Consider the following 22,808-nt stretch of genomic DNA (forward strand, 5'->3'; position numbering starts at 1 on the left):
TTTAAAACTTCCAACAATCCAGTCAGGGCAAGAATTATTATCCGCGTTTTTCAGATTTAGAAACAAATGGAGACTAATAAATGTGCCCAGAGTTCTACAAGTAATAAATAGCAGAATAGGAATTAAAAAGCAGGCAGACTGATTCTAGAACTTAGGTACCTAACCACTATTGTCATGCCTTTATGTTGGATGGAGTGATTGTAGAAGAGGGATAGTTAGAAATAAGGATATGGAGTTTAGAGCCAGACAGAACTTAACTTTGAAAAAGGTACTAGGATTTAACATTGAGCAAAACAAAATATCCCTAAGCCTTAATGTTTACATTTGTAAAATAATAATACAAGTTATTTTCCCAGGATGCTATAGGCATTATAAATAATGTATATAAAATATCTGCCACATAATAAGTACTTGATAATCGGTAGCTGTTTGTTTATGGTTACCATATCATATATCTTGAACTCCAGGTCTCTGTAGCAGTGGCACCAACTGATTTCTCTCTTGGTAGTTATAGTCCAGGATCACTAATAATCTCTAATCACTAAAGTAGTTAGGACTCCTAAAATTATCCATCTTCATTCTAAGTAGGGATGACCATAGATCCCAGTATATTGACTTGAATAGAAATATAAAACTTATTGTACCAAGAAATATCTTATTTATAAGTTTATAAGACCTTGAGTATGTCATTTTATTGTGAGTAAAATTGAGTATAGTCTTCACTCATCCTATTCCTAGTCCATTTGATTATTCGTTTCAGAAGTGGATCTCAGTTGTCTAAAGAACTTTACATTTCCAGTTTCCAGCTAGACTTGTCAGTGAGAGATTTTATTTTCATCTGTTTTTCAAAAGATGAAAATGGGATTATGATCATTTAAATTCCAAGAATGTATTTTAAAGTAAAACATTATGAAGTTTTACAATCTGTGTGCTGTAGAAAAGAACAAAGTTCTAAGCCTGTGTTTTAAACCTGTTTTCCATTATTTAGCTTATCTTTGGAATAGATTGTGAATCTATAGTCCACATCCAACAAATAGTAATTTGTGTGCTGGTCTGCTAATTAGTATGGCTGTTGCTCGTTTTGTTGATGAGGCTTAAATAAATGTCAAGGGTACAGCCATGAAGATCTCCCAATTAGGCTCCACATTTGTAAAACCCAACCCTTTTCCCTTTTGTGTAAAGATGACAGTTCCAACAGCAGCCCCAGCCTAACAGGACTCCAGGGAAAGGATCCTTCTCTGGTTTTATTGAAAACAGGGCCAGTGAGTCCACTGAGAATATAGCCACTGGTCATGGTGCAGAACAGTCTTAATCCTATGTACTTATGTTCTTTCATCAGTTTTATTTTAGAATAGAATACTGGAGACTTAGTGAAAAATATAAGATAACATAAATCTGTAATCTGAGATTATGTTTAAAAATACTTACTTGTAAACATTTACTAACATTTTCTTTTCTAAGAATAAGAAATTTCTTTAAATAATATGTAAAAGTTATATATATCTGAGATATTGCTCCATATTAGCCATGCGTGGCTTAGTCTAGCAGTTATAATGTGTATGTTTCTGTGTGTCTTCATGAGACTCACAGACACCTCAACTATACTAGTGAACAAGCATGAGAGCTTAGCTGTATTACAAGTCAACATTAACAGATGGATGGCCCTAAGCAAGGCAAAATCACCACAACAAAACCTAGGGAAAGTGGGGGACTAAAGCTTTTTGTTGTTAAGCCCTATTAAAACCCTGGCACACGCACATGCACACACACACACACACACACACGTGCGCGCGTGTACACACACACATATATATACACACATATATATACATATATACATATATACACATATATACATATATACATATATACACATATATACATATATACATATATACACATATATACATATATATATATATGACTCTTAACTATTTCATGTCGGGAAAAATAGCAATATTTTTAGATTTTCAACCTTCAGTTAATTATGTAAAAACAGCATGAGAAAATGAGTGGAAAGTTGTTTTTCATTTGCAGTGTGATACAAAGCAGTATGCTTGTTGATAAATACTCTCACTTGGAATGTTACCCAAATAAAGTGTTTACAAATAGAAATATGTTTAATAGTCACAATTTCTACTATTAGACCAAGCACTATTAAACTGGTGGACATTTATTTTACTTAATATAGTCACATACAGACTAATAGTTTTGAGGTATAAAGAGTTATCTTTTGAATGCACAAATAAGAATGTTTTAAGCATAAAATATAATCTGTGATTTTATATTTTTATCCATTATACAAGGTGATATCACACTTAAAAATGAAACTTTTTGTCTTTTTGAATCTTTATGTATTTAATGGTTTATAAAACATTCTAATGGATTTGTGGAACATAGCACAATAGCTATGAGTTCATTTTATAGTTGATGAGTAACATACTTTTATATTTTAAAATATGCTCAGAAGTCATATATACTTTTATGCATGCAGAGACTTACAAGTAAAGCATTTCAAAGCCATGTTTTGATTGAACAGGGACTTAAGAGAAATCTCAATATGTTAGCATCTTATTTAAAAATATGAGCAATCAAATAGTTTATTTTTATATATAATAAATGTCATATTTTAAAATGCTACAGATGTAATTTTCTGTGAAACTTATAAGAAAAGAATATCTTAGGTTCTCTTAAATTACTTAGTTCCTAAGCATAAGAAAAGATGGGATGTCCACACCTAGTAGGGTGTGGTTTATAGTATTGTATTTATGAAACACTTTTATTCATAGGAATTCATTGGACTCTGGGAATAAAATAAATGTAATTAAATACAGTGTTTCTTGTTCGGATGATGTAATAGATTTCGGAAAACTGTATACTTGTTGGGATCTTTGGAAAAATACTATCTATTGAATAGTTTGCCTTACTGGTCAGGAAAGAAATGGTGTACTCAGTGTTTATAGAGGAAAGTAACCACTTACTTTTGACCAAGAAAAAAAGTGATTGTAAATCAAAAAAAGAAAGATAGTTGTTACATGGGGTGAGAGTGGGGCAGAAAATTAGAAAGAATACTTTACTTTGTAAAATAAATGTTTACAAAATAATACAAATAATTGAATCAAATCATGATAAGCAAGACAATATTTTTATCACTGTGTAATTTGGCTCAGTATTGAGAACACTGTTATCAAGCTGAAATGTTAAAGTAATAAGAAAATATTGTAAAACTTCAAGTGATAGGCCAGGCACAGTCGCTCATGCCTGTAATCCCAGCATGTTTGGAGGCCAAGGCAGGCGGATCACTTGAGGTCGGGAGTTCAAGACCAGCCTGGCCAACATGGAGAAACCCCATCTCTACTAAAAATACAAAATTAGCCAGGCATAGTGGTGCATGCCTATAATCCCAACTACTCGGGAGGCTGAGGCAGGAGAATCACTTGAACCCGGGAGGCAGAGGTTGCGGTGAGCCAAGATCATGCCAAACTCTGCCTCAGAAAAAACAAAAAACAAAAAAAAACCTTCAAGCGATCAACTCTTTTGAAATAAGTTAAGTGAATGTTCTTCTTTTAACACACGTCCATGTCCATAAAAAAAATACTGCCTAAATGAAAACACATTTTAGCAGTCAGCGTTCCAAAGATATATGTAGACTAATTATATTAATACTGTCAATAATTTATAAAATTGATCTTTTGAGTTCACTTTGAAAAATACACTCTCCATATTGTTAATGTGAAAGAAAGTTATTTTTCTCTTTTGTTTCTCTGTTGAAATAATATTAATTTCCAAAATATTAAATTTGATTATAATTAAATGTTTGTTTTAAATCAGTTATGGATTACAAGGGTGCCCTCTAGTGGGCAATATGTAGTACTTTCCTTAAAAGAAGATAGTTACACAAAAAATTTTTAGCGCCTTTCAGAATAGTGTGTCTTTTAGAAACACAACAGAATACACATTGAGACATTTATATTGTCATAAGATTATTCAAGAACATAATTCTATCAAAGAAATAATTCAAAACCAGCTCCTTTCAATAACTTGCTTGGACTTCATTTTTAAAATGTTTAGCTCTGCTGAACAATACTAGTATATTAATAACATATAATGGAAGATAATCTTTTTATGTGAACATGTTCAGTATATATTTTGAGACATTTTAAAGTTGACATGTACCTTAATGTTGTAATTTTACTCTTCAAATTTATTGCCAGAAATGACTGTCATTTATTACAATGTCTTGAAACAAAAACAAAGGTACTCAATTTCTCCATTTAGTAAATCTAGTGAATACTACCATTCTAGACTTTACATCAGTAATCACATCATTAATATTTTTTCCTCCCTATATTCTGTCCTATTTGACTTTGTTTTTTTTCCCTGTTGCCTTTTTTGTTTGTAAGGGGTCTTGATTAAATTAACAACAGTTCTCTATTCCAAAAGTGCCTACCTTTTGTAAACAAATTATTATTGTTTTCCAAGAATCTTAGGATAAAGAAATGCTGATTTTCTTCTGGTTTTGAATATAGAGCTGCTTTTAAAGTTTGTCAGAGATCAATGCTGGTGTTGATGAAAGGAAAAACCAGTCTTTTCTTTGTAGGGCTACTGCTGCTGCCTATTAGTGTCCCCCAAGAGAAAGGAATTTTCAGAAATGTCAATAGATCTCTAACTATGGGGGTATAATAGGATCTTATAATTTGAGCTGGATTTGTATCTGCTACACATTGTTATATTTCCTAACATGTTTTCCTAACATAAAACACTAGAATAATACATAAATATCTTAAGTTGGCCTGTGCGCCTATACTAATTACAAAATAGGACTATGTTTTTCAACCTTCTCTGAAGTTTCTTTATGGTATTTCTAACATATGAATATAATATCAGTTATTTCACAGATCTGTTCTCTTTTTGCCTTTATTAGTGTCTTTGACGTTTATAGTAAATGCTTTTGAAAACTAGTATTATTTGATTCTGACACCAAAATATAATTGCAATTTCTGTTAAGACCTTTGATTCATTTAACACCAGAAGCATTTTAATACTCTACTTATGTGTGATTCCACACATACACATTTATGTTCATTATATATTAATATGGTAAATCTGAGAAATAAAATGCAGCTATAATTATTTTACTAACAAATATTTTAACCCTTAGCTGTATATTTTTTGAAAACATAATTTACTAAGGTGATTGAAAATAATATGGTTCTTTTCTTCAGTACTGACTTTTAAATTATTTATCCCAGCTAGAAAAGTCATCTTCACATTAGTTAGTGAGAGGAACTGAATTCTGTGTCTTATTGATAATACAGTAGACTTGTCATGTATTAAGAAACCTTTTTAAATGTTGAAATATTGAAACCCTGTCAACAAAAGTGAAATTGCAAATAGCTTACCATTTATCAAAGGGTTACTGACTTATTTATTTTGTTTTGAGAATACTATTTAATAGTCTTATAAAACTTGTATTTGCACTGATCAATAATCTTTTGGTCCTGAAAAGTTAGTGCAGGGTCTTTGGTAGAATTTGCATTTTCAAATATTAAAGACCAGAAAAAAGTAATGAAACAATGTATTTTAAAAATTTAAAATTGATATAATTACTTGGCATATGAACTATCTTTAAAAGTTGGCTAAAAGTATTAACAGTTCACAACCATACTACATATAAACACAGGTGAATAATGAGACCTCCTGTGAATACAAGACCTTCTTTCTACCTATTAACACACTTCAGTGAGAGACAGTCTTTTAGAATCCCTGATAGAGTGCTGCCATTGAATGGGTTTTTATGTAGTTTCTGATTAACAATGGGGAAATGAATTATAAACTACTGTGTTTCTGGGATCTTTTAGATAGAAACTAAACTTCCTAATCTGTGTTCAGTAAAAGCAGTCTGTAAAGGGGTCAGTTCTGATTTCTCATATTCTCTCTAAAATCTAATATGCAGATTTCTTTAGTCAAATTCTAGAACAGACCCCAACTTAGCATTAATAAGCATTTAATGCATTGTGAACAGAATGGACATACCATAATGGAGAGTCTGTCTAATTCAGTTCAACACAACCAGTATCTAGCGTGTGCTGGTTTACAGCTTTCCAGATTGTATACCTCCTCTGAACACCTACTTTGTGCTAGGCCTGCTGATCTAGAGTTTTCAAGATCACTTATCTCCTCTTAACTTACTAAGGACCATTATTTACAAATTCAGGAAGACTTTACTTCATTGATGTTTATTTTTACTCTTCCTTTTTACATCCAACCATCACCCTCATCACTTAATAGAAAGACCCCCTGTGGGAATGTAAAGATTCCAGGCTTTGTAGTATAAGAGATCAGGATCAGAACAGTGTGCCGCTTGGATGGTATGTGAACTTGAGTAACTTTCCTAACTTCTCTAATCCTCTTAGCCCTCAGATCTATAAAATATTGATAATTATATCCACTTCCATAGAGTTATTGTGAAGATTAGAATTAGTGTAGTGACAGAATTTGTTCTTCCAGCAGTCACCAGAAGTTTCATAAATATTAGTAATATTGTTTATATCCTGTCAACTTTTAACAACAACATACCAAAAAAAAATTAATGAATGCCAACTATGTGTTGGGAGCAGAATGAATTAGACTGGTTTCTAATATCCCTCAGTTCTTGGATGCTTTGTTTTGTTTCTTCTTGTTGATTTTTTTGTTTGTCTTATTTTTCCTGCTCTCTTCTTCCTTTGTGTTTCATTTTGAATAATTTCTATTGACCTGTCTTAAAGAGCACAGAATCTTTCCTTAGTCTTCCAATGGGCCCATCAGAAGAATTCTTCATGTCTTATATCATTTAAATTTTTTTTATCACTTGACTTAAAAAAAATAGATTCCATTTATCTGCTATCATTCCATCTATTCATGCATGTTGTCCATCTTTATTTTTCTTGCTTTTTCATGTCTTATAATTCTTAATTGAACAATGGACCCCATGTATAGAAAGAGTTAAACAGTATTTACACCCAGAAATGGGTAGAAACAGTTAAATAGTATTTACACCTAGAAACTGGCAGGCTCTTCTTTTATAATGCTGTTTGTATAAGAGGCTGAGTCCATCGGAAAATGAACTGGATTTTGATTTTGTTGATATCATTGCCTGTAATGGGCTGCTATTATCTTGTGCTTAGAGTAGAGTACTTCTAAAGAAGGTACTGGAAAGCTTTCTCAGTGTTCTTGCTTCACTGTGAGCTATCAGCAGTCCTGGAACCCCTGAGCTATATAGAGGCTTTTCTTTCAATGTTTTTGCCCCTCCAAAGCAGTTAACATCTGTGACTAGTTAGTTGATCCTAGCCTTATGTGTTCTCTATGCTTGTCTTAAGTGGGCCATGCACCCCCGTGCCTTAGGAGTGGGGCTTTTCTTAGCATCCTTCCACTTTCTTTTCATGGCAGAGAAACTTCCTTATATCTGTGATTGGTCTTAGGTGGCCGAGGCTTTTCTGCCCTGCTCAGTGGTAATAGACCTCTGCTTGGTATCAATATAGGATTCTGTGCTTAAGAAGGTTTCTTATTCTTCCCTAGGGCAGATAAAGGTTTTACTTCTACATTTCCCCCAGCAGTCTTGGGAGGCAGTGAGTTTGTCAGCAGTTTAAGGCTTTTGTTTTATATAAATGAATGTCCTCAAAGGTCAGTGGGACTTCATGCCTGTCCCTGTGCAGCCTGTCACCTCCTGCAAGCCTGAACCACCAAGGGGAGTGCTTTTCAGTCTCCTGTACTGCTCCCAATTTTTCTTATGAGCATGAGGTAGTAGAGTTACCTCAATTGGAAATAAAATTAAAGAAATTTATATATGGAAAAGAGCTTGCGTGTGCAAACTCCCCCTGTCTTTGAGACGCTCAGCTATTCTAAGCTGACATGTTAGCCCATGGTTGGCCTTTAAGACCTTATTGACATTTTAGCAGATTTTCTTCTTACCTGTTTATATGGCAGCTACCTCTTCCCTTGAGCTTTGCCAATGGTGAAATTAATCCTGTCTCTCATCTCTCCTTGGAGGAGCTTCTAATATATGAAATTCAGTTTACTTGGTTGACTTGCAACACAGGTCTCATAGGTTCAACAAAAATTACGATTTTTTAAAAAGATTATCCAGCTTTTTCTCATTGTTAGGATGGGAGTGACATCCTCTTGCAGGTTTTACCTTCTAAGTTGAAGTGGAAGTGATATTAGAAGCAAAACAAATGAAAAGATATGATTCTTAGTCTCAAGGATTTGGTAAGAGAGGAATGTACTTAAAATTAAACACTGCCTTTATAATGGAGAATATATCAGGTGACAGTTGAGTGGTAGAGAAATAAGTGAATAAAACTGACAAGGATTCTGAAATCACTATGGACTGGGAGAATTGGTAAAGGGTCCTTGGATGTGTTAGGGCCACATCAGAATCTTTCCTAGTGACCTAGTCTCACATAGCAGTCACCTGCTCAAGGAATGTAATTCTGATGCTTGTGTAAAATTTTGTGTCCTTAGCCTAATAATAACAGCCCTTAATCAACTGAATTCATCAGACTTCACCAAATACGTATCTTGATAATCTTCCAGTTTACCTTTTTGCCCTGACACGTATGTTTTCAGCATATTTCGCAAAGTATGTTCAGCTCTTGTCTCTTCATCCTGACATCTCACCTACCTGGAACATTAGCACTCTTATTATTCTGTAACTACCACTTGCCTTAAAAAATGAGATTTATAGCTTGCCATTTTTAGAGCTAGCCTTTCTCAGGCTAGTTCTTGGACATTTATTTCTTCTGGGTCTCTCTGGACTTATTTATCTAGCATAGTTATGATGAAAACAGTTCTGTTCATGAGTCAGAACACTTGGGTTGGAGTCACATTCTGTCACTTACGATTTACCTTGTCTTGCCCAAGTCACTTTGCTTTGTTAATCTTTTGGTGTCCTAATATGTAAAATAGAGAAAATGTTCACCAAATTTGTTGTATAGTAGATATTTAAATGAAATAAAATACAGTACATAAAGTAGCTAACACATTGAAGCAAGTCAATCATGGGTAAGTCTTTTAACTCTTTAGTTATTACCTATACAAATTAAAACACATCTTTTTAAAGCTTGTTTTGAATTATAAACTGCCATGCATTTTAATATGTCACTATTATAATTCTACATTATTATTTAATTTATTCACATATTATTTCATGCAGGTATTTTTTTCTTAGGCTGCAAAATACATAAGCTTGGGGATTTGTTGTAGACTTTAGATAAGCAAGGTAACACTTCTGGATCTCAGTTGCCTCAACTGTAAAATGGAGGGTAGTACAGATTGTACCTACTTTCAAAAAATTTATGTATTACAAGCATCTTAATTTTCTTATGTCTAAAAAGTTATATTTTCTCATTCGTCTGCCTATATCCCTTATTCCTCCCCCTCCCAAACCCCAGGAATTTAAATTTACCCTGCATTTTGCCTTTTTAATATTTGTCTGCCACCTGGTGATCAAAATGGTAACTGCAAGGTTAACAGTCTCCTTGGTGCATCAGGGGAGTGATTTTCATCATTCTACTTTCTGATTCACTTTCTGGAAACCATTGCAGTGAAAAGAAAGATTTATTTTGCTTACTGTAACGAAACTAAACTTATTTCTTGAGATCTCCTCAGACATTAAGTTCTATGATTTTGTGTCTTGGTCCTTCTACCTCTGTCACATTTTGTGTACATTTTCTTACATTTTTTTCTTTCATATAAAATACTTTTCCTTCTTGTCTTTACCAGTGTATATTTTTTCACTTAGTGTCCACCTGTAGGGTCAGTGTTTCTAGTAGAATATCTCCTCTAATAAGTTGTATTGCATGCTGATAGCCTTTTTCATTAGTTTAGTACCTTTTCACATTCTTAGCAAGCATCCCTTGTTATACGAATGTTCACTTCATGAATTTTTACATATATTAGATGTGTACTTGACATTTTACATTTTCAGGGGAGCAAAACTTTTACAATTATGTGTGTTTAGGCCCTAGGAGCAGTCTAATTGAGGTTGTGTGACATCCAATTCCCCATTTTATTCTTAATTCTTTGTATGAGAATGATATAAAACTTTGCTTATTTTGTTTTCTCATGATGTATTTTACATCCAAAAAAATGTACCCTTGTTTTGCACAGTACTGTCTTTCAAGAGAGTTACTAATTTGCACAGCATCAACATGACTAGTGAAATAACCAGTGTTAATGTGATAGCTACACCAGGTCTGTACAGTTCAGAAACTTCTATACCTTCTTATTTGATCTCAGAATTTACCAATGTTTATAATATGTAGTTACAGTTATATTATTAGCTGACTGGACCTATTTTTTCATTATTTAGGAACATCAACAATTTGACACTACTTATCAGTATTAATGGTCATTTATGTAAGATTTTCATCTATGATCAAAAAGTTTATCAATTATGTTCATACAATGAGGAATAAAGTTTTTATTTATAACTGCTCTACTATATGTAGTATTTTGGCATTTCACCCTATATTTTTTAAGTGTCTTGAGAAAAGGGAACATCTTTTTCATTTATTTTGTTATGCTTCACAGCATGGAAGGCAGTAGTATGCATGTAATAAGTGCTTAATGGATGTTGAAGTGAAGAGATGCTAAGAACTGAAAGAAAAATGAGATACAGCTACTGACTTTCAGGGAATATGCAGTAGCAGCTTTCAGTAGGTTCTCAATAAATATTTCTTGATTAGATGGCTTTCTATTGCTCTTCATTATCAGGACCTGTAAGTCCAGAGGCTATCCCATGCCTGCCTGCCCCTACTAAATTCTCATCTCCCATACTTCCCTGCTAAATCTATGATTTCCCCCACCTTACTATTATAATCCCCCTTGAATTTAAATTTCCAGCTTTTGCCTTCTTAATATATGTCTGCCATCTAGTGATTAAGAGGATAACTGCAAGTCTTAATGGGCCCCTTAAAAAATCCCATGTACCAACATAAGCCCCAATCCACAATGCACTAATAGTTACCTTTCATTCCTTAGTATTTGCCCTGATTGTCCCACCACTGGACATTTGCACATATTGCTACATCTTCCATCATCTAACTAACCTACTAACTTTTCAGAGCTCAACTCAAATATCTTTCAGGGAAAGACTTCCCTTGACCTCCCACACTAGGTCAACTTCCTGAAGGGCTTTCATAGCAATCATAGTTTAGTACAAATTAACCGAAGTCATAATTTTTATGCTTATTTGTATGACTGTTCAATTTAATTCATGTCTCATTTACTAGAATATAATATCCATGAGGACAAGGAGCCTCTTCTTAGTCATCACTGTACTCTAGCGTGTAGCCCAATGCCTGGCACAAAGCAGGCATTTCTTTAATCTTTGTTGAATGAATGAATATAATACCCTTCTGTGCCTCATGGACACTAAAAATGTTTATGTCAGTGAACTAGTATAGTACTTTATCCTTTATGTTTTTCTTATCAGTTCATTAATAGGTTCTCAGCAAAAACTACCTACTATGTATAAAGATATTCATTTATTCAGAAAACATTTCTGCCTGACCTAAAGAATAATTTTACAATAAAAATAAACTTATAACTCATATTTCAATTAGCTCATTAATTAATATGGAAACCCCAGTAAGGTGGTATAAAGGACAATCTGAAAAAGAGAAACACTCGAGTACTGACATGTATATGCTGACAGATACAAAACCATAATATCCACAATGTAATAATTACATCTTCACTGGACAAAATTTACTTGCATCTCTATGGACAAGAAACATTTGCATTACCCTCAGTCTTTCACAAGTTAATTTCTATCTTTACAGAGCTATAAAAATAGAACCTATGAATGGTGCAGACCTGTATAGTATCAGAAAAACCTGGAAAAGAATGCTAGACAGCACTCAGCATTCCACTGGGAGGATGGCAATATTTTTTTTGCCCATTTCAAAGTCTTTCACAGTTTTCCCGACAGTCTCCCCACTTGTGTTCATAATAATCTCTAAGATTGTTCTTAGTCACAAAAAGAAGACTGTTCTTACTAGATTTGGCCTATTTATGTTGGGGCAACCAGAAAGCTAATTAACCATTTAAGCCTTCTTGAGTTTGCATTGTAAATCTAGAGCCATGCAGTATTGACTAGCTAAGCCTTCAGAATTTCCTTACTTATGTTAATTTTCATAAGAAACCTCAGATTGAGCCTATATAGTCTCTGCTATTTGCTATCTTGAAGCTAAGCAACTAAGCCCAAGAAAACTTGCCACCATATGGTTTACCTGAAACATCTGTAAATTAAGGTGAGTTCCTCTTGAGATTCTCCAAATTTGCTAAGGTTCCTGGTTTTCTAGAAAAGGGCCTTCCTTACCCCAATAAGGTTGGACTTTCTCAGGCAGACAGCATGTAAGTTTTCCTGGGAGGGTTTTGTGGGCATTAACTGCATAAATACAACAACCTCTTTGTTCCATTATAGTGGATTGTCATTACTGCCACTTAAGATAAGGCCTTGGTTGTACAATTTGTCCAATTATATCCTGGCAAGATAGTTGAAGACAATGAAAGATGCAGAGCACTACAAAACTTGATAACCCCCACAGGACCTTCTAGACAGCATTCATAATTCCACTGGTCAGACTCCTCATAATCATTTTGCTCCTTTCAGAGTCTTTTGCAGTTTTCCTGGAACTAGTATGTATGACACAATGTGCTAGATTCTGAGGGCACAAGAGATAAATTAGCAAGGCAAGGGGTCTGCCCTCAAAAGCCTACTGTACGGTGGGAGAGAGAATGTAATGGCATATAAATTAATTGGTGAGCAAGGGAGTGTTTCCTGGAAAGATAAACTCTTGAGCCAAGGTTTGAAGGATAACTAAAAAAAAACAAAAAACAAAAAACAAAAAAAACATGGGGAGGCTGGGGGGAAGAGCCAGGAAGAAAGAAGTTTTGGTAGCATGTCAGCCCACTTGTAGGACAGAGGCAGAAGACATTGAGAAGTATACAAGAGAAGGAGATGGTGTAGTAGTGTGGAGCAAACATCTCTATGGCAGGTGAAGCCTCCAGAGAGGCTGCCATAGCCAGATCCTTCTGTGCAAGGCAAGTAGTATGAGCTTTATCCTGAAGACTGTAAGGGGCCATTGAAGGATTTCTTTAAATAGGAGTATAGCATGATTAGGTTTGCCTTTTGAAAAGATCACTCTGTCAGCAATTTACAGACTGTAACATTCTACAAGACAGAATAATAGAGACTCAATATGGGGTAGGCAGTTACTACGTATTTTTGAATGGAAATCGATGTGTATAGACAAAGACAGTGCAAAGAGGATAAATGTAAGAGAAAAGTGTTTCTTGTAAAGGAATCATATGCAAAGGTCCTGTGCTAGGACAAATCAGGACAAATATAAGGGGTTGAAGAAGGCCATGTGATACCTTTGGTTAGAACAAAGGGAACCCTAGGGTGCAGACCTTGAACTTGCAGGACCTAATGAATGAAAGGCAAGTGAATGTCATTTATTCCTTTTTTCTTTTCATCAGCAAATAGTTATTGAGAACCTTCTGTAAGCTGCTATTCTGTACTTCCCCCAAGTAAGGCAACAGCCACATTTAATTATTCTCTGAATTTCTAGCATCTCTTTAATCCACAAACACCCAGTAAGCACATCCTCATTCATGCTACTACTGTCTTCCATGCTAGGAAGGCATATACAGTAGGGTGCAAAGGGCACAAAGAAGTATGAAATTTGAATCCCACTTATAGAGAGCTCTGAGTGTAGTGGTGCAGGCAGACACATGAGCAGATAACACAATGAGATTAATAGTACATTTGCCAAATGTTTACCAAATATGTGGCCATACAGAGGAACACTTACCAGATAAAGCTTTCCAGAGGCTACATTTGAGCTGGATGTTGAAGGATAAGTCACTATACCCAATTGTGTTAAAATAATGTATATATCTTTTATTTTTATTGTGTGGGTTGAGATTATTTTTCTCTATCATAGTCATTTACATTTCAGGTCCTGCATAGTTCATATGCATGTTTTTAGTAATGATATGTCTGTGATTTGTTAACCTAGATGAAGATGTACTGTTACTGGCTGGGTATTGGCACCCTTAAGAATACACAATATGTTTTCTGCAGTCTAAACTTACTTACTACCATTTCCCCACAAAAGACCTTTATTTTTAAGATTGTGACCAGGCCTTTTTTCCCTGTGTTGTTATGTTCCGAACATGGGGAAAACTGTCCTTTATTTCCCCTGAAAGCACTGTGCTTCAGAGTCGCAACCCACCAGAACACCATCAGCTGCTGAGCTTGTATGGACCCAGATTATCTCTACTGCTATTCTTCTCTGTCTTAAATGTCGATTACATTATGATTATCTTTCTCCTTAATTTTTTCTCTTTTTTTGTGACCTTAACACAATTATGTAGAAGTCATCAAGCAATTGACATATTCTATCACCTGTTTGGACGTTGTTATTTCTTATATATAAACTGCAGTTCCTAATGCAGGTTGATATATATTCAATGACTATTAATTAGAAGAAGCTTATTTCATATATGTAAATAATTTTAAGTACATAAGTACATGTATAATAAGTATGGATAACACAAAGGTCAACAGCCAAGGAAAGGAAAACAACATATTAATCAGTTTTACTTCTGTTTATAATTTAATTGTAGTGTTAAAACTTATCATAAGATATACTGTTTAACATCCCTATATAGAAATGGATAGAATGCTTGTCTAGCTAGGAAACATGAAACTAAAATGTAAATGTATCTGTGAAGCTTATATCATGACGTAGGTGTTTGATTGTGGAAAAAGCAGTAGCTTCATAAAAAAAGTTGGACTTAAAAAATAGAGATGCTATAGTATATGCAGACAGCTACAGAATATAAAGGTAACTTTTGTGGAAGAAAATGAACAAGGGACTTGCAACACAATAGGGAAAGACATAAGTTCTGTTTTCTGGTTCCTAGTTTTGATAAAGTGTGTGTCCTTGGGCAAATTATATACTTCTCTGGGAATAACTCCAGATTTATTGTAGGGTCCATTAGACTTAGAGCTGTTTAGTGTCAAAGACTTGACTTAATTTAACTTCGTAGTACCTGTGTGTATGTGAGTGTTTTGCAAAGTACTCTACAAATATAAACACTGTTGAGTATGTATTATCTAATCTTCCTGTATTAGTTCTTAAGTAGCAGTGATTTTAATTGATAGCAATATAAAGTCTCAGCTTCCTCATAGACTTTGTTTCAGTTTGTTTCATTTGTAAACAAAAACTTAAATGCAGGACCTGCTAGCTGGTATAAAGCCAAGCATATACAGAGCTCAGTGTAAAACTAATGGCTTGTCTTCAGAAACAAAGGATTGTATCATATTTTGTGAGTTTTGGAGAGAGTACATGAAATGTATTTTTCCCACAGAAATATTGCTGTGAGTGGTGGCTTTGTTCTTAGGCTACTCTGCAGATTTCTGTTTAACTCATGTACCTTAAACTTATAGTGATAAAGTGATAGGTCCCAGTTTTAGACAGTTAGAGGCCCCAGATACATTTCTAATCCCTGAACTTATGGAAACCTCACTACACATTCAGAGTAGGGGTTATAAGAGCATATTTTACTACTCATTCCTTCCTTTCTGCCACTCACAAGCAGTGGCATAGAGGGAGTGGAGTAGGGATCAGTTCTATAGGTTCCATAAATTTGCTTACTCTTTGTGGCTGCAATAAAAGAAGACAATTATCTAGATTGGGAACTCAAAATCAGAAGGCAGAAAGTTATTCCTCTCTGGTGTCATGGTTGAAGTCTCCAAATTCAAGTTTACTGTTGTTCATTCAAAAGGATGGTTTGCAGCCATAAGCACCCATAGCACCCAGACTCGAACCTTTAAATGCCATTTCCCATCTACAGAAACCAGTGTTTTTTAGAAGAAATGGCTGATTCCAGGTTTGATGCAGAAAAATTCTAAGTTGAAATGAGACATCTTATTGTGCCAAAACCAGGAAACTTACTAAACACTTCTGAGTTTATGTCAAAGGACACAGGAATCAACTTGAAAGGGCTACCACTGGTAACAGATGGGACCACTAAAAAAAAAAAAACTTTATTTTGAAAATTTCAAACATATGCAGAAGGAAGCAGAAGCTTACAAAAATCCCCAGGAACCATTTATGTAGCCTTCACCAATTATCAACTCATGGCCAATCTTATTTCAGTCACAGCCTCACCTATTCTCTTTCTCCACCATTAAATTATTTTGAAATAAATACCCAAAAGGATATCATTTAATCTGGGAATATTTCAAGATATAGCTCTAAAAGATAAGGACTATTTTAAAAACATAATCATGGTGTATTTCAAAGATGGAACAATTTGAACATCAAGAAGAAGAATTGTGGTGGGTTGAACAACATCAAGTATCTACTAATAATGGGAATTTTTAAAAAAACCCTCATGACTTGCCTTTAGAGATTGTTAGGACACTAGCTTAGCTCATCACTCTCAAAATTGTTAAAAGGAAAGAAATCAAGGATTTGTCCTGCCTGTCCCATACATTGTATTTTGGAATAGTCAAATAGTTGATAAGGTAAAGCTCTTCTTTATAGAATGCCAGCAAATAAATATAGAATTATGCTCTAGAAAAGCATAATTCTTTAGCCCCTAATGAAATAGTGGATTTAGCCAGTGGTTATCATGGAATGCTAAAACCTTCAGGTCAAAAGTTGATAATGAAATGTATAATGGATCGCTCAACGAATCATACCTGAAGTCATTAATGAATCTTAGTACCACCAAAAATGAGATATTTAAACATTATGTGCCTATACATGTTACAGTAAAAATGCACATATCAATACCCATGTAATATTCTTGCCAAAATCAAAGGAAGATGAAAAAGAAACTGAGGGTAAGCTTCCAGAGGTAGCTACCAATTTATAGGAAGTGAGGACAGGATAGCATGTTAAAGGGTATGGATGGCTTATAGGAGAGGGAAGGTTGAACTGAGTCCCCTGAAAGAGACCTGAGAAACATATCTACCAAATACAATGTTAACTTTGTTGGGATTCTGGTCCAAAGAAACGTACTAAAAAATATGGGGAGAAATAGAGGAATATGAATATGGCCTGAGTACTATAAGATATTAAAGAAAAATTATTAACTTGCTAGGTATGATAATGATATTTTGGTTATGTTTTTTAAAAAGTTGTTAAAAATACATAGTGAAGTACTTCAGGTGAATCAATAGGTTGCCTGGGATTTGCTTCAAAAACTTAATGATTCAAAGTGTGACCCCCCAGATTCAGCAGTATTGACCTTACCTAAGAGCTTGTTAGAAATGCAGAAATTCAGACTCAGAAACACTATAGAACCAGAATCTACACTTTTACATTTTTATAAGTCCCTAACCGATTTATACGCACATTAAGATTTGAGAAGCACAGGTTTAAAATACTTGGGGTGGAAGAGAGTGTGGGCTGGGGATAAAAGAAACAAAATTGGCAAATACTGTTAATTGTTGAAACTGTGTGATGGGTGCATGAGGGTATAATTGAGTATAAGTCAAGTATCCCTAAATCAGGGCCTGAAAGTCTATGTGACTGTGCATATGTATTCAATCCAGTGATCTGTTGGGTTTTTTTTTTTTATTGGTTTGAGAAGTTAGTAAGTGTTGAGATAAATATACCTTATTGCTTCCCTTTCTTCCTGTCCCAGTTTGTCAAGTTATTGGGTAATATTCAAAAACCCTGAATGCATATTTCTTGCAAAAGTGTTTCTTATCAAATCACATTGTTGCTTTAAAATTTGCTAAAGAGACTTATTTTAAACTGCTAATGCCAATTTATTGTCAATTTCTCTCTCCAGGCACGCTTAAAAAGGCCTCTTAAGAGCCTTGATGGTGCTCTATATGATGATGAAGATGATGATGACATTGAAAGAGCAAGCAAGTAAGTAACGGATTTTGGTGTCCTATTAAGTGGAATGGCTTAACAGCAGAAGTTTTTGGTGATAAAGGGTATTTCGAAGAGTATGCACTCTTAGAGCTCAGATGTTGCCCTTTTACAGTGTTCTTCAGCAAAAGGTCCTGGAATGTTATGGGGGATATCTTGGGACAGGAAACTAAGATGGACCTTAAATATCTTGTTCTTGGAAAGCAATAATGTCTACAGAGATATCTGGGATAGTGTTAAAGGGGCAATAGAAGCCCATCTAAATTAGGCTCTTACTCATTCTGAAGAGAGGAAGGTTAAATATCAGGAATGGTGATAATAGTCAATAGAAAGAAATGGAATTGAGGGTACAGGAGACTTAAGTCTATGGTGATATCAGAAGATGAAAATTTAATAAAAAGTGTTAAAAATTAATTTTAATATAAGGGAAATAATATATGTTTAGCTTCTTACAATTGATGTATGACAATGACAAAATGAACATTCTTTTTTCTTCATTAACTATATCTCTGTCTATGTAAAGGCATATGCATTCTCCTCTAAAATAAGTGAATAAATAAAGGAAAACCATATTAAATATTGAAAGTGAATTTAGGCTATAGCAAACTTTCCAAGTAGTTCAGTCTAATATTCCTAAAGTAAAGGTCCCAAATTCCACAGAATTAAACTGTGAAAAGCCCTGCTTCTACTTTCAGTTTCATAAGGTACCGTAAACTTTTTATTTGTTCTTAATGCATGCACAAAATATTTCCATATTGGAATTAGTATACACATCACGGTAAAGAATTTGGTGATGAACTAATTATTGATTTTGTTGTTAACTCTCTCATTAATGTAACTGGTGAGAGATTACTTACATGCAGCAAATATGGTTATTTACCTACTACTGCGTGTTTTATTTTTCTTCAGGTTATCTTCTGAAGATGGTGAAGAAGCTTCTGCTTATCTCTATGAGAGTGATGACTCTGTTGAAACAAGAGTGAAGACTCCTTACTCAGGTGAAATGGACTTACTAGGAGAGATTCTTGATACATTGAGCACACACAGCTCAGATCAGGGGAAGCTGGCAGCTGCAAAGAGCTTGGATTTCTTTAGATCAATGGATGACATTGATTACAAACCTACGGTTAGTAGATTTTTTTTTACTTATAAAATTAGAAGAAAATATTCTTGCCTTTGCTGTGATTACTGGATCTTATAATCTTTGTTGGTAGAAGCATTTAACCTCTAAGTAGGTAAGGGTCAAAACTTCAAAAATACGATAAAATTTAATCACTAGAAATTATTTCTATTATTAAAATTCTAGTATTTTCCCTTTCATTTATCTAGTTCTAGTGGTTATTGTCATTAATTGAAATTATTTTGTCAAGCAATAATGTTTTCTTGCAACCTAATTTTATACTTGTCTCTGGGGAATTTTTAAAATGTGAAATGTTTTCACTTTTTCCCCATATTTCCTGAGTTTTCAAAAAAACTTCAGTAAATGTATTCATTCAAATCATTTTTCTTACCCAAAAATGAACATGATTTTATTTTTTAACATTATTTTATGCAAATTTAACTGAATGCTTAAAAACAGCAGAGATAGAAGTATGAGTAATGACAATCCTGTTCTGATAGTAAGTGACTTCAGAACTTGGCATTAATTATATAATCTAGTTTGAATTTGTTAGGTGACAGCTGCAAGGCAGTGGAAACCAAAGTCCATTCCATTTCATCCCTGTTAATAGAGCCATTTGGAAATGTTTAAAATTGACTCTCAATGCTGTATTTTCTCTGGGAGGAACTTAACGCTATTAACATTTATTTCAAAAGAGAAAAAAGAACTAAATTAATGCTTATTAAAAGTTTTCTGAATTTGTTGTTTCTTCTTTTTTTCAGAATAAATCTAATGCTCCTAGTGAGAATAACCTGGCTTTCCTCTGTGGTGGTTCTGGTGACCAAGCAGAGTGGAATCTTGGGCAAGACGATAGTGCCCTCCATGGCAAACACCTCCCTCCATCTCCTAGGAAGCCGGTTTCCTCTAGTGGTTTGACAGATTCTCTGTTTATCCTGAAAGAGGAAAACAGTGACAAGCACCTCGGTGCTGACAATGTGAGTGACCCTACTTCAGGACTGGATTTCCAACTCACTTCCCCTGAAGTTTCCCAGACTGATAAAGGAAAAACAGAAAAGAGGGAAACACTAAGCCAGATTTCAGATGATCTGCTTATACCCGGTCTTGGGCGGCATTCATCGACTTTTGTTCCTTGGGAGAAAGAAGGGAAAGAAGCCAAAGAGACTTCAGAAGATATTGGACTGCTCCATGAAGTAGTGTCATTATGTCATATGACATCTGACTTCCAACAAAGCTTGAACATTTCAGACAAAAACACAAATGGAAACCAAACTTAAATCTTGCATCCAAGCTTCTATGGAGACATTTTGAGATTCAATGCAATCTGTATAATAAACAGAATTATTTGTAGGAATGGTAACTCATACTATTTAAATTTTTTTTTGCATTTGCAACATTTTCCTCACTTGTTCATTTCGAGGATATATGAAATGCATTGATTTTTAAATATAAAGCGAATTCTACTGTGCTTTTAAATCAGGTACTAGTTTGTATGTATGTTTAAGGTATGTATTGAACATGAGATTTCCCAGTGTTTGGTGCTTAATGCCATTTATTTTATTTAAGCTAAGAATGCATATGTAACCCATGCACATAACCAGTAGCTACTATACTAATCTGGTTGAGCATGAACTGATCAAGATATCAAAACTTATCAAAACTAGCCTGAAGCTGATGAAACTGTTAACCCACTAATTGCCTTAATCTTAAAGCTGTTTTAAGCATACTTAAATAATGTATGAAAGTATGTATAAAGTTTGAAGGATAAGTTATTAGTGTTCTGCAGAGCAATAATGCCTTTTTCTATTCATCAAATCAAGGTCAAAATTCATCTTTTCAAGATTAAAAAGCTCTCTTAATGGAAATATTTAATTTGCTTATATAAAGCACTATAGCCATGTTTTCCAAAAAGTATAAAAATATACATTTACCTTTCATTCAGTGAAATATAGGAAGTGCTGAATTACAATGTGAAGTTAATGACTTCTGTTTACAAATGAGACACTCTAATGAGTTTTCAGTCTCTCTGTATGCCTTTGCTATTTAGGGGTCCACCCCAAGAAAGCCAAATACAACATAAACTGTCCTGACAAAAAAAAAAAATCTTTTTTTTAACTAATAATTCTCTATCAAAATGCTTCATATCATCATCTCAAATTTACTTTTTAAAATAATTGACTTTGTATTTTAGAAGTTTTAGATTTACAGAAAAATTGCAAAGATAGTACAGAGAGTTCCCATCTACCCTTGTTACTAACATCTTACGTTACTATGGTACATCTGCCCCAATTAGTGAACCAATATTGATAGTCCATACTTTATTCAGATTTTCTTAGTTTTCTCCTAATATCCATTTTCCACATCAAGATCCTATTCAGAATACCACATTATATTGAGTTGGAATGTCTCCTTAGGCTCCTCTTGCCTGTGACAGTTTCTTAGACTTTCCTTATTTTTGATGACATTGACAGCTTTGAAGAGTACTGTCAGATAAATTGTAGCATGCTCCTCTCTTGGAGTTTGTTGAGTATTTTTTTCATGATTAGACTGGGATTGTGGGTTTTGAGGAGATGATCACAGAAGTAAAGTGCCATTTTCATCAGGTCATATCAAGGTTACGTACTGTCAACATGATTTGTGAATGCTGACAGGGACCTTGATAACCTGGCTGAGGTAGCGTTTGTCACTCTAAAGTTCTTCCTGCCCTTTCCATGCTGTCGTTTTTGGAAGGAAGTCACTACATGCAGGAGTGAGGAGTCATAATTCCCCTTCTTTAGGGCAGAGAAGTATCTACATAAATAACTGGGAATTCTGTATAGAAAATTTGTTTCTTCTTTCTCAAATTCACTGTTGAGCTTTGGAATTCATCTGAGAAGGAATCATGTACTAATTACTTCATGATAGACTAGATTACCAGGCACAATCAGGGAAAAAAGCAGTGATAGTATGGTTAAATTGTTATTAGCATTTTCAGTATATCCACTTTATACATCCCCAATCATGACTTTTTTTACATTTCTTTTTAGAAAAGATGTTCAAGAAATCATTAAAGAACCCCAATAAGACTATATTCTAAATATTTATTGAAAGAATATAATTTCAGCTAAAATCCTAGAAGAGGGTTTGAAATAATTTAAAGAAAATGACCAAGTTTTTTTAAAACCTACGTTTCAAAATCTAAATGGATATGTGTTATTTGGGACACTTATTCATTATGATTACATAAGAAGACAATTCTTGTTTCCCTTATAAGTATGGACTGTATACATTAAGGAAAACAATGTTTAATCCTTATTTTTTAATACAGAAGTCTCAAGGTTCTTGTCAAATTTTGCCTTTATAAGCTTATTACAAAATTACAACTTACTTTACTGAAGTTTATAATGGAAGAAGTCCATATAGCAAAAGAGCTGTTTTAAATCAGAAGGAAAAAAGGTTACTCTGGTTGTTAATCTGCTTGGCAAATATTCCTTCATAATTTGTGAAAAGAATGCAAATCAGCATTTTAATATGAATTTTGAAATGAGGTATGGTTTTTTGTTTGTTTTTTTCAGAACTCAGTCTGAAAAACAACTGTGAGTGTAGCATGGGTCAAATTTGGTTTTTAGTCCATTTGCTTTATCAACATCACGGCTTCAGAAATCCAAATTTTGTTCTACTTTTCAGCCAGCTTTCAAGGTGTTTGGTTATAATACTGTGTTGCTTTGAGGATATTTAGCCACTCATAAATAATTGTCTCA

The 22,808-nt window shown here is 34.0% G+C and overlaps 1 protein-coding gene across 8 annotated transcripts in view; it reads left to right on the forward strand.

The window, feature by feature from the left end:
• The window catches only part of DENND1B (DENN domain containing 1B), a 257,532-nt gene extending 237,104 nt beyond the window's left edge, over positions 1-20,428 (forward strand). For all 8 annotated transcript variants that reach the window (XM_063794083.1, XM_063794087.1, XM_063794102.1 and 5 more), the window contains 3 exons: positions 17,866-17,948; positions 18,861-19,077; positions 19,833-20,428. In XM_063794083.1, the coding sequence (XP_063650153.1) occupies positions 17,866-17,948; positions 18,861-19,077; positions 19,833-20,345 (813 nt within the window). In that variant the 3' untranslated portion in view covers positions 20,346-20,428. The remainder of the gene's footprint in view (positions 1-17,865; positions 17,949-18,860; positions 19,078-19,832) is intronic.
• Positions 20,429-22,808: the final 2,380 nt, after the last annotated feature.

The sequence above is a fragment of the Pan troglodytes genome, chromosome 1 (genome assembly GCF_028858775.2).
Source record: "Pan troglodytes isolate AG18354 chromosome 1, NHGRI_mPanTro3-v2.0_pri, whole genome shotgun sequence".
Lineage (NCBI taxonomy): Eukaryota > Metazoa > Chordata > Mammalia > Primates > Hominidae > Pan > Pan troglodytes.